Below are 12,091 nucleotides of genomic sequence, written 5' to 3' on the forward strand. Positions count from 1 at the left end.
TGTGTCTTTCAAGTATTGCACAGACATTTACTCCCTTGAACAATGTGCCCTAAATCCCTATCTAAAAGAGGGAGAGCAGGCAACTATTTATCTGTTGTTATCTATATGTCCAGTGCAAAACACTCATGTATCCAGTGCAGTTCTTACCTTTTCTTTTTTGTGATGATGAGGACATCATTGAAGAGGAAGAAGTACACTTGTTGCTTAGAAGTCCTTTTAGAGAAAAGCCCAGTGTCTTCCACATACGCTATCAATTCACCTCTTTTCACTAGCCATCGGGAAGAAGAAACCAATGGAAATGGCTACAAAGTAAGGAAATTGCAATTAAGCCCCTAGTAAGATTTTCTGGTATGTTTGTCCCTCTCCCCCAGAGAGATGCGTGCTCATTTATAATAAACTCTGAGCTCCTTCCAAACCTAGAGTTCTGAATACAAAAGGAAAGGAGGAATGCTCTAAAATAATTCCTGAAATAAGTAGTCACTTCAGCTTTTCAAATACCACAATTAGATCAAGCAATTTATAAATCATGCAATATGGTTTACATTAAGAACAAAAGGCACCATCGTAATGCAAACCAGCCCTGAGGGCTTTGGGGCGCTTTGTGGCAGGTTGCAAATTGTAAAAAGAAATAAATATCTAATAACATTAAAAAGTTAAAAAAAAAACCACTCCTAAGTGAGTGTTTTCATTTGTCCATGATTAGTAAATGTCTCAAAGTTTTCTTCTATATGAGCATTTCTGATTTTGAACAGAAAATGTATGTATTTAGAAAAAAAATCCAAAGAGTATGGGCAGTATCCCAACTAAACAGTTATGCCATTGCAGCAACTTTTAGCTGTGCAAAACAGGTTTGCCTTAACTATCATTTAAGTGTTGGAGCTGCATGGAGCAAACATGATGCAAATAGGTTCCCTTTCTATTCAGCCTCACTGCTTGAAAGTTGACAAACAAGTCTTTACCACTGTTAGCTCACTGAGCTACATCCTGGTTTCTCTGCATATTTAGAATTTTAACCAATGTTAGGAAACAGTCTGGGCAGCAGTACCCACTGATATGGGTTACGAGTGATATCCAACTGAGTCGATTTCAGATGGTCTACTTTGAGTAGACTTAAGTCCAATTATTTCAATGAGTCTGAATATGACTGACATTGGTTATTGCTGTATGTCTGCCCAAACTAATTACAATTAAACAGATTTTGCAGTTGTATCACTGTACAAGCTCCTGGCATTTTGTGTGTGTGTTGTTTTAAACACACATTAAAGTTCCTTAGCTAGCAAAAAACAAACATGCAGAAAGAGAAAACAATTATTTCCAGAACTCTTTATATTACACTGAATAGGAATTACAGTATATGATTATCTGAGACAAATGTTCAGGTAAGGTAATGTATGTGTTAAAAAAAACCAACCATAATTTTCCTGCTGGGTTTGAGCAACTAGACTTCCACCAGCAGTTAAGACCCTTGTTCTGCATGCTTCAAGTACCACCACTTCCTATCAACAACCTCTAATTCCCCAGATAATAAACTGTTTGCTCTAGCTGTGACAGCCCATCATTAAAACGAAGCAAAGGTTAAAGTTTGCACAACAGAAGTATGAAGGAAAATATCACACCTTGATTTTGAATTCCAGCTGGGAGTTGATTGTGTACATCATTTCTGTCCTTTCCATTGTTCGAGCGCCTTCATTGCAGAGGCGAACCAACTGGGAAAGAAGACATTTCATTCAACCAATGTTATTTATATCCATTAAGCTTTCTTGCTTCTCCTTATAGTGCACTATTTTTCAGAGATTCAGAACAGCGGAAAGCAAAGGGGTGGTCAAAGGGATCTGAAAGGCACTTACTTTACAGATAACTTATCATAAATTAGCCTTTTCTGCAAACAATTTATATTTCATTTTTTAAAAATGCTGTTCACATCAATTTTGAAAACACCGGGGTATAGCCACGCCTACCAATGCACAATTCCCTTTGCCTCTTCACTCACAAACCACAACTCCTTTATGTGTTCTATGCAAAACTTAGAAGCCTGATTATGTGTCACCTTGGTAAACATGTTTTCTAAACCAGAATATGGGGTAGTAATTTGTAGGGAACAATATTTGACCAGGACTGGGTGGTTCTTCTCTAGAAATATGCTCCCTGGGCTGTTTTCAGCCTTCAAACAGGCTTACTTCCAGTCTCAAAGCACAGCTGTGAAAAAAACAGCCTAGGACATTTTCCAAGAAGAAATTATGGACAGTTTTAACCTCTCCCACTTGCTGATTTCCCCCTACAAGCACCAGCACCCCCCCCCCCCAGCAAGCCAACACCTTAGCATTACAAGACAGACTATTTGTCTCATAACATGTAATTCTATCCTCAGTCCTAGTATAAAGAATAGCAGGTAAACATTTGGACACAAAATGTGGGACATTTCAAGGAAAGACAGAAACCAGAGTTGGCATCAATGTGTTCCATACACCCAGAGCTTGACTCAAGTATTCATCATTTCATTCTTTGTTCTGTGACGTTAATTTATTCTTTTATCTACTGCTCAGACACTCTTGCAATGGGAAAAACGGACCTATCAGCCAATCACCCATTCCCACCACCCTTCTGAGTAATACCCCTCCCCACTCTCTCACTATATATAAGGGTCTGGTGTTTTCTGTTTCAGTGTATCTGAAGAAGTGTGCATGCACACGAAAACTCATACCAATGACAAACTTAGTTGGTCTCTAAGGTGCTACTAGAAGGAATTTTTTTTATTTTGTTTCGACTACGGCAGACCAACATGGCTACCTACCTGTAACTAGAACTTTCAGAAATCAGTAAGGTTTAAAAGAAGGTAACAAAGCAGGTAACAAAGCCAAGTAGTCTGGTTCATACGTAACGCTAAATTTTAATATGTTAAACTACGAGAAAGAGTCTCAGGGTCACATATTCCCCCCCCCATCATCTGCAAGCATGAAAAGGAGACTGGAAGCATTGATCCTTGGTTCAAATCAGTGTTTCCAGCTGTTTGTGGACTACACCTCCCGTCATCCCTAGCTAGCAGGATGATGGGATTTGTAGTCCAAAAAAAAAACTGCTGGAGACCCAAGTTTGGGAAACACTCATTTAAGCAAACCAGATTTTTTCATTGCATCTGAAGAGGAATCATTGTTGTTGTTGTTTAAAAAAAACTAGCAAAGGAAAAAATCAGGACCCCGCTTTAGGCTCCTGCTTGTTCTTTTGAAGCCCCCACCCACTTACCCACACTGCATCTGCAATCATGTATGATGTCAGATGTAGGGTGGTTGGGTAGACCAAAATGACCTCATGAGCCAAATGGGAAGGCCTAGAAGGCCAGGTTTGGCCCACAGGCTACTCCTGTTTTAAACTAACTGGCCTGTCCTTATCAGATGAAGCAACAGCCAGCCATTAGTTTAAAAATGGAAGTGGATACTTTCCCCTCTGCTCTCCTTTTCCAGTGCAGCCACAAAGTAACTGGAAGAACATGAACCAAAGGCTTGCCCAATATTGCCTTTATTGTTTAGAACAGGCATCCCCAAACTTGGCCCTCCAGTTGTTTTGGGACTACAATTCCCATCATCCCCGACCACTGGTCCTGTTAGCTAGGGGTGATGGGAGTTGTAGTCCCAAAACATCTGGAGAGCCGAGTTTGGGGATGCCTGGCTTAGAATTACATATGAACCAAGACAGTGATACCTTTTAAAAATAAAGGTGCCTAATCAAGTTTTGTAATTAATATTGGACCTTTAACTAAAGCTTGCAATACCACTGGTGTCTCCTGAAGACCTTTTTATGCCAACAGGCCTATGCTGTTGTTTAAATTTCTTGAATAGTGTGACATTTTAATGATTAATTTGTATTGTTTTTATGGTGCTTTATTGTGCGTATTTGCTCGATATCCTTGATATTTTACACAAGTTGGCAGTATGCAAATACTTTTATAAATCATGGTGAGGAACAGAAAACTTTTTGGGAGGGGGGATGGGAAGCCTGTAATATTTTTCCTCTCGTTCTTTCCCCCTCTAAAGCAATGATCAAAACTCCTGAACCACAATAGTGTAGGCTATCGACTCACACCATTTCCCAGATATACGTAGTTCCATAAAAAGCATCATTAAGAAAGATATTGATGGTGAGCACTATTCCCCTTGCTAATACTCGCTACAACTGCAATAAAGCAAGTGATTTCTATATACGTCCCTATTATGGCTTTGCAGACCTACCCTACCCCATTTTTAGGGGAGAAAGAATCCACCTGGAGCTTCTGCGATAGAAAGCAGTGACGTTAGCAATTTCTATTTCTAGCGATTTTGTGTGTAGGAGGCATATTAAGCTATTTTCTCCCTAGTAGCCAATGAATTCAGTGCAAGTAATGAGTAATTTGGAGAAGATGAAGATAAAGACTTTTTAAAAAGGCCCTAAGGGTATATTCTGCCTGAGAACCATTTGGCAAACTGTTAGCAAGCCACCAGAAGCATTTTTTATGAGCCAAAGATAAAAGCCAGGCTTATCAGTGATAATTTAGTGACAACCTCACAGGGTGAAGCAGTACTAGGCAAGGAAAATGGAATTTCTTCTCCTCTTTCCTGGCCTGAATTTTATGCACATCACTCTGCTGTCCTCACAGTTAACTCTCACAATATTGCCTGCATAATATTACCTTGCAACATCAGCATGCAAATCTTGTCCCTCAATAACCATACCTGAATTAACCAATTTCCACATTTCTCCCCCCACCCCTGTACCATTATTTTTTGCTTTTTCCTTTCTAAATCTCACTGTTTTAAAAAGTGGAAATTTGCCTGCATATTAACAACTTAAGTGTAGTCCAGAATGCACACAGCCTTAGGTAAAGTCCAACTTTAAAAAGTTGGAATGCATTTATCCAAAACATAAAAGCCCAGCCCTTCTGATGTGTTTATATTCTGATGTTTCTATTTTCTTTTCTTTCTTAATGTTTTGCTGATTTTGTTGTTGTAATAAACAATTAACTATCCGAAAGTCTTCACCCACTGTTCTTACTCCTTGATCCACAAGCAAAATGGGAAGGGCGTAAACGGGGCAGGGTGGGGGAAGCTGTGGGGTATTTGCTCAGGCCATATATGAATGAGGAAAAATAAGGTTGAGGAAAAATAAAGTAGAGGAAATAAGGGGATGAAAGGTGAATCACTGGACAGGGGATTACATGGCAACACTGGAGATAATTGCAAGGCAATAGCAAGATCACAATTAGAACATATGTAAAAGTCAGGCTGCATGGAAGGAAGCTCTTCTTTACAGCTGTTGGAATCCACCATATTTTGGGTGCTCGTAAGAAGGTAACGTAAGAAGGGATGAGGGTGGCACTGTGGTCTAAACCACAGAGCCTAGGGCTTGCTGATCAGAAGGTCAGCGGTTCGAATCCCTGCGACGGGGTGAGCTCCCGTTGCTCAGTCCCAGCTCCTGCCCACCTAGCAGTTTGAAAGCACGTCAAAGTGCAAGTAGATAAATAGGTACCACACTGGCAGGAAGGTAAACAGTGTTTCCATGCGCTGCTCTGGTTCACCAGAAGCAGCTTTGTCATGCTAGCCTCATGACCCAGAAGCTGTCTGCAGACAAACGCTGGCTCCCTCGGCCAGTAAAGTGAGATGAACGCTGCAACCCCAGAGTCGTCCGCGACTGGACCTAACGGTCGGGGTCCCTTTACCTTTAAGAAGGTAATATAGCTGAGGCTCTATAAATTCACTCATATACTTCCTAATAGTGAGTACCCTGGTATATTTGGCAAAACACAGCTTGCAGGAGAGAAACCACACCTCCTTTCCGCGATGCAGCAACCCACACTGGCACCTGGGGCGGATCAAAGTTGTTGAGCTTAAAACAGCCACAAAATGGTGGCAGATCAAGGCAGTTTGGAAAAAATCAGCTGGCAATTACTGATATCATATTCTGTTGATATTAAACCCATCATTGGAAATTGCCAAATTCTTCACCAGCCTTCTCCTTCATCCCACTGAGTACATACATTTGCTCTGGAGGTACTGTGACTCAGCCTCAATGGAAAGTGTTTTTCCTCTAAAAATTTCTACCCATCTTCTGCAACATCTCCCATTCTTTCGTACTCAACTTGAACCCTATTCCCCCCCCCAAAGCAGTGCACATTTCTCTCCCCCTCATTCTTTACATTTCCTACCCACTAAAAAAGCCTCTCACTCTTTTCCTCTTCCTTTTCGTTCTGAGTTTGCTTAAAATCATACTAATTACAATTAGCAATGTTAACCTTTAATATCAGTTTCTAATTTTATTTAAACACCTCTTCTGGCTATTTTCATTCAGAGGAAGGAAAATTTCCTTCCTGCATCCTCCCGACTGAACTTTTCTCTCTGCTACATTTATTCAGCATGCAAGGAGTTTCTGGTGCGGGCGCTGGTCCAATCGAAAAGCTGTGACAAATCCTAGTCACACTAGTAAAGGCAAATGACAAGACACACAGCATGCTGTGGCTCTGAGGCCTGCATGAAAGTGGCTCAAGATCCACTGATGGTGGAAATTAGCCAGGTACCAAAATATGTGGAACGGTGGCTTTTGCTGAATGAGTTTTAGATACGAGCCTTGAGCATTGTTCTTTCTCCAGAACAACTGGGACAGACAAGTCTCAATTATCCCAGGTTAAGCACAGTTCAGAACATTAAAGATTCAGGCCACTGGCATTAAAACAATGGCATACTGATTTAGTTAAGAATTGCAGCCATAAATAAACCTATGTTAAAAATTATTTACACCAAAAGCCCTGTTGTTCTCCATTTCCAGCTTTGTAATGGGCTTTAAAAAACACACCACCCATTAATAGAATTGTCTCATGCTATTCTGATGGAAATGTAGTTGCATGGAATGCACGTAGGTGTTGTGGTCCAAGGAATTCAGCAAGTCTTACTTCAAGTAAGTGTGTGCATGATTGGGCTTCAGCCAAAACATCAGAAAGTTTGGACAATGGATACAGAACAGAGGATCTAAACCTACCTTGCTTACTTCTTTTAAAGCTCGTTTGCAAGCTTCGTATTTTGGTGACTCTTTGGGCGTTTTCTGGCAAATAGTCTGAAACAAGGAGTAAGGCAATTTAGAGGGGTGTAAATTAAGGTTCACAATGCTGTGGCATTTCTTATTGCATTTGCACAAAGCTGAAAAGTTCAATATTGCAGGGCATGTGTGGGGAATTTCTCGCCCTCCAGATGTTGCTGAAGTGCAACTCCCATCACTCCTGACCATTGGTCATACCTGCTACTGGGAGTTGAAGTTCAGCAACACACTGAGGGCCAAAGATATCCCAATATCTGTTATCAAGAATCAAAATATACCACCACCAGCACCAATGGGAACATGGCGAGGTATGTTGTTATTTCTTTCCAGGAGTTACCATTTGAAACCCAGTTTCAATACTTGATGCTAGCTCTCGATGAGAGGGAAGGATTACCTTCTGGACCCCTGGGTGACAAGGGAGTCAAAGGTGGTACTAAAGGAGAACTGCAGAAAAGCTGAATGAACTCTTCACATCTGTCTTCACAATGAAGGATACAGTGCCTATCCCAGTGCCTGAACTAACTTCTGCAGGAAGGGAGTCTGAGGCACCTAGTGGTGACAACAGATTAAGCTCTAGGCCTAATGGAGAAAAGAAAAGTTGGCAAATCACTGGGTCCAGATGGGACCCATCCAAAAATCCTCAAATACTTCCAATGCCTCTGAATACTACCTGTTGGGAATTGCAGGTGGGACAGGGTACCCTTGTGCTCATGTCCTGCTTGCAGACTTCTCACAAGCATATGGATGGCCGCTGTGAGAACAGGATGCTTAACTAGATGTGCCATTGGCCTGATCCAGCAAACTCTCATGTTCTGACTCTTATGTTCAAACTCTAACCAGGAAGAAGTCCCCCAGACCCCATTTTCAGTTATACTTAACACACTTCCCTCCCTTCCTTTCTACTTCCAAGATGGAAATGGCTCCTTCCCATCATCCCATGCCAACTCTAACAATAAACTGATTCCAAGTATTTCATTAGTGAAGCACCAATATATTTACGATTCTGAACTTCTGAGATAGCAAATGTAATTCAAAAAATTTTCTTTCTGAGAAGGGGTCTGATTGTTACATCAACATTTTGTAGACTTGCTTTCATAAGCAAGCTATGAAAACAAAGCAGAACCAAAGCAAACATCCTGCACTGATATGTTTCTAATGACAAGGGGGACGTAGTATGTTTTTTTGTGAGAGAAGCCAAAACGCTATATTAAACAGTTCCCTTGCAGTATGTTGCTTTTACAGGCAGAATGTAGTTCAGAGAATAATGATTCCTGAATTGCTGGCACACAGACCCGAGCAAAATTAATTACAACAAAAAGGTCTCCATGAATAACAGACCTAGTGCTGATTGGTATAGAGAGTTATGGAGGCAGGAAATCCACCTCCTACTGAGCCACTCAGACCTTTGCAGTTTAGATTTTTCCTCTATCGTTAAGCAGGGACAGTAGTAAAGTTTTTGACGTAAACAGGGTATCAACTTTGTGAAACACTTGATCCTTTTAAAAGTTTAATGTATTGCCATCACAATTATGCCAAAGCTGAAATTATTGCATAGGCTGCTAAATAGCTTCTGAGCTAAGTTCAAGGTGCTGGTACAGGTATGCAAATCCATATACAGTTCTGATGTCAGAATCAGGCCTTCAGTGTAGCAGCACCTACCTGAACTCCCTCCTACTATGTCAGACAAGTGTCTTATTCTGGTACCTGTTGGAGATGTTCCTCTTCTTCTAAACAAATACAAATTTCAGCTCTTTCTGTTTGCTATATGCAGTCAAATTTAAATACTGTACAAAAAGTATCTGGATGAGGATTTATTTTGGGAAACTCCTCTCAAAGAAACATTTTTTTAGCATCATGTGTTAAGGCTGAAACCCTGATGTGTAGCAATTTATTTAAAAAAGGGAATGTTAGCAATTAAGATGACTAAGTACTATATTTTAGATTTCTTAAATTTGACTGCCTTTTACATAAGTTCTTAACAGAGTGCTTTCACAGAAGTAAATTAGTGCTTTCTCCTAATTACATCCTAGTTGATGGAGCATTACTTTAGACATATGACAACTGGTTTAAAATGGACTATTTTTTACTTGAAACTGTTATGAAAACTTCTTTCATATAAGTTCCCCTCTTAAACTGAGAATTGTTTTGCGACGTTCAGCTATAGAAGCCATTGCTTCAGTATTTTACAAGTAAATACAGTGGTACCTCTGGTTACGAACTTAATTCGTTCCGGAGGTCTGTTCTTAACCTGAAACCGTTCTTAACCTGAGGTACCACTTTAGCTAATGGGGCCTCCCGCTGCCACTGCACGATTTCTGTTCTCATCCTGAGGTAAAGTTCTTAACCTGAGGTACTACTTCCGGGTTAGCGGAGCTTGTAACCCAAAGTGTTTGTAACCCAAGGTGTTTCTAACCCGAGGTACCACTGTAATGATATTCCCATAATAATAATAATAAAAATAACAGTCCTAGCATAAAAAGAATTTTGCTGGATGAGGCCAAAGGCCTATCTAGGCCGCCATCTTGTTTCCCACAGTAGACAACCAGATGCCTATTGGAAGCCCTCAAGCAGGCAACAATCCTGTCCCGCTGTTGTTCCCAACTGGTATTGAGAAGCATGGTGCATCTGAGCATAGAGTTATGACTATCATGACAAGTAACTATTGATAGTCATCCTTCATTAAAGAAACATCAAATACAGGGAGAGAAGTAAGGCCCATTGCTAGCAAGAGTGCAGGGAAAACAATGACTGCAATCCAACACACAGCTAACATACCTAAATCCCAGAGAGGTTGATGGGACCTAGGCTGCCCAGCAGAAAGTCTCCCTTAGACCAGCAATCACATGCCTGAGCAGACATGAGGTGTTAACAATTTCCAAATCGGGGCACCCGGTACAATGGACACTCATGCCAAAAATGAATAGGAAAACCTAGGCTTTTTCTTAACAACGAAGCAATCAACTGAGCTAAAACGGTGGTGGCAGCAGCCAAAGCATGGTTTCTAAAACCAACTTTAAATACAGATATACAGTTTGAAATATGCCGCTCTTACATCCATCAGCAGTGGAAGTCGCGTGACCCTCTGCATTGGGAGAATGAGGAAAGAAATCATAGGTAAGTTTCTGCATTCTTCTTGGGACTCAATCCGCGACAAGACTTCCTTGAATGCTGGATTTGTAGCCCTAACCAAAAACAATAATTTTAAAGAGAGAATTAATTTAGAAGTTACTTATGAATCCTATGAATTTTTTGTTTGTTTCTTTGCCAGGTACTTTTCCAGAAACTGTGCCGATGCTTTTCTGTGCCTAAGAGAGAGAGAGAGATCTCAAATCTCCAGTAATAACATTAAATGCAGGATTTGAGCAAAATCAAGATCCCTGCAGCTAGTGCAGCCCACCTCCCTCCGCGAGTTCTGCTGAATGAACCAGAACATATTAAGAAACTATGAATTATGAATAATTAATTGCCTAATTCAGACCTTGTCCTTTTAAGTTGCAAACATTTGAATAATGTTAAAAGGGCTATTTCATTTATCAGGGATAGGGAACTTCAGGCCCAGGTGGAAACGAGGTCCTCCAGAATTCTATACAGTGGTACCTTGGTTCTCGAACTTAATCCGTTCAACTCCTGAAACTGCTCGAAATCCAAGGCATGGCTTCCGATTGGCTGCAGGAGCTTCCTGCACTCAAGCGGAAGCCACGTCGGACGCTTGGCTTCTGAAAAACGTTTGCAAACCAGAACACTTACTTCTGGGTTTGTGGTGTTTGGGAGACGATTTGTTCAGCAACTAAGGCGTTTGGGAACCAAGGTTTGACTGTATATGGTCCCTGGGACTCTCCCGAGGCTATACTCTTTACTTGCCCTACCTTTCGGCAGCCTTGAGTGTTTTTGCCTATCTGGAATATGCCGTTGGACTCTTACAATGCTTCTTTACTTGTCTTGGAATTACCCAATACAGTAGTAGAAACATAAAATTTACATTTGTTGCTTTGCCTTTGGCTCTACTCACCACACCCATGTGGCCCCACTGGAAGATTTTACAGAAGGAAATGGGCTCATCAGGATAAAAAGAAGATTGTATACTCATGATATAAATAGCAACTTCAATTACTTACAGTAGTTTCTGGAGTGTTCGCTGCTGGTAGACTTCATTTGTGCAATATTTCACATAAGGGTCAAAGGTTGATGCAGTATGCTTTTCCACAATATCACTGATATCATCTATGAAGATATTATTCTGATGCCTTGCTTCAAGCTCTTTAAAGAACCTAAAATGGAACAGAGCAAAACATAATTTATCACAGTATAATATCTGAAAGGCTAAGAGGTCTTCAAGTGGCTTCATAACCAAACAATTATATGCTGCTGTACTGAGATAATTAGAACATCCTACAGAATCTCATGCCAGAGTCATGACCTGTCTCTTTCTCTGAAAATCATACATATGCTGTTATTGCCAGGAGAAATTGAGAGAGAGAGAGAGAGAGAGAGAGAGAATGGAAGATAAATGAATAACCTACCACAATACAGATTACAAACCAACCTATTTCATTGACTACATTACAAGGAACTGAACCAAAAGGAATCTAGGACTATGAATTCATTTTGAATAAAGGAAAGCTTAAACTGAATGGAGCCCATTCCTTGCTTATTTGTACCATTTGGGATGGGCATGGGAGATTAGCTACCTTGAGTGGCAACAGGAACAAGTAGCTACTCCTGGCAGCTGCCACCCACCCCTTCCCATGCTCCAGATGCTATATTGTTTCTGCGCACTGTCCTCCCCCACCGAAAAAAATGGTACCGTAGTTACCATTTCCCCCCCACAATGTATAGCAAAGATAGCTAATGCAGCAAAGTTGAATTTGAATTACGAAACTAATGAAATTGTAATGAATTTATATCAAAGTTGTAATGAATATGAATGGCACAGTGAAACAGATTGAATTTTTTGCACACCTCTAGTTCAAGCAATATACCCATTGTACTGCTTCTGTGTAAAGATGAAAATATAGAAGGTGCAAAGTATTCATGA

General features: G+C 40.6%; 1 protein-coding gene across 5 annotated transcripts in view; it reads right to left on the minus strand.

Moving 5' to 3' along the window:
- Positions 1–12,091, minus strand: part of ARHGEF26 (Rho guanine nucleotide exchange factor 26) — a 70,772-nt gene that overhangs the window by 17,408 nt on the left and 41,273 nt on the right. For all 5 annotated transcript variants that reach the window (XM_035134047.2, XM_035134046.2, XM_035134045.2 and 2 more), the window contains exons 7-11: positions 11,172–11,324; positions 10,109–10,238; positions 7,000–7,074; positions 1,617–1,706; positions 148–302 (exon numbers count right to left, since the gene is read on the minus strand). In XM_035134047.2, coding sequence (XP_034989938.1) covers positions 148–302; positions 1,617–1,706; positions 7,000–7,074; positions 10,109–10,238; positions 11,172–11,324 — 603 coding nt within the window. The remainder of the gene's footprint in view (positions 1–147; positions 303–1,616; positions 1,707–6,999; positions 7,075–10,108; positions 10,239–11,171; positions 11,325–12,091) is intronic.

The sequence above is a fragment of the Zootoca vivipara genome, chromosome 5 (genome assembly GCF_963506605.1).
Source record: "Zootoca vivipara chromosome 5, rZooViv1.1, whole genome shotgun sequence".
NCBI lineage: Eukaryota > Metazoa > Chordata > Lepidosauria > Squamata > Lacertidae > Zootoca > Zootoca vivipara.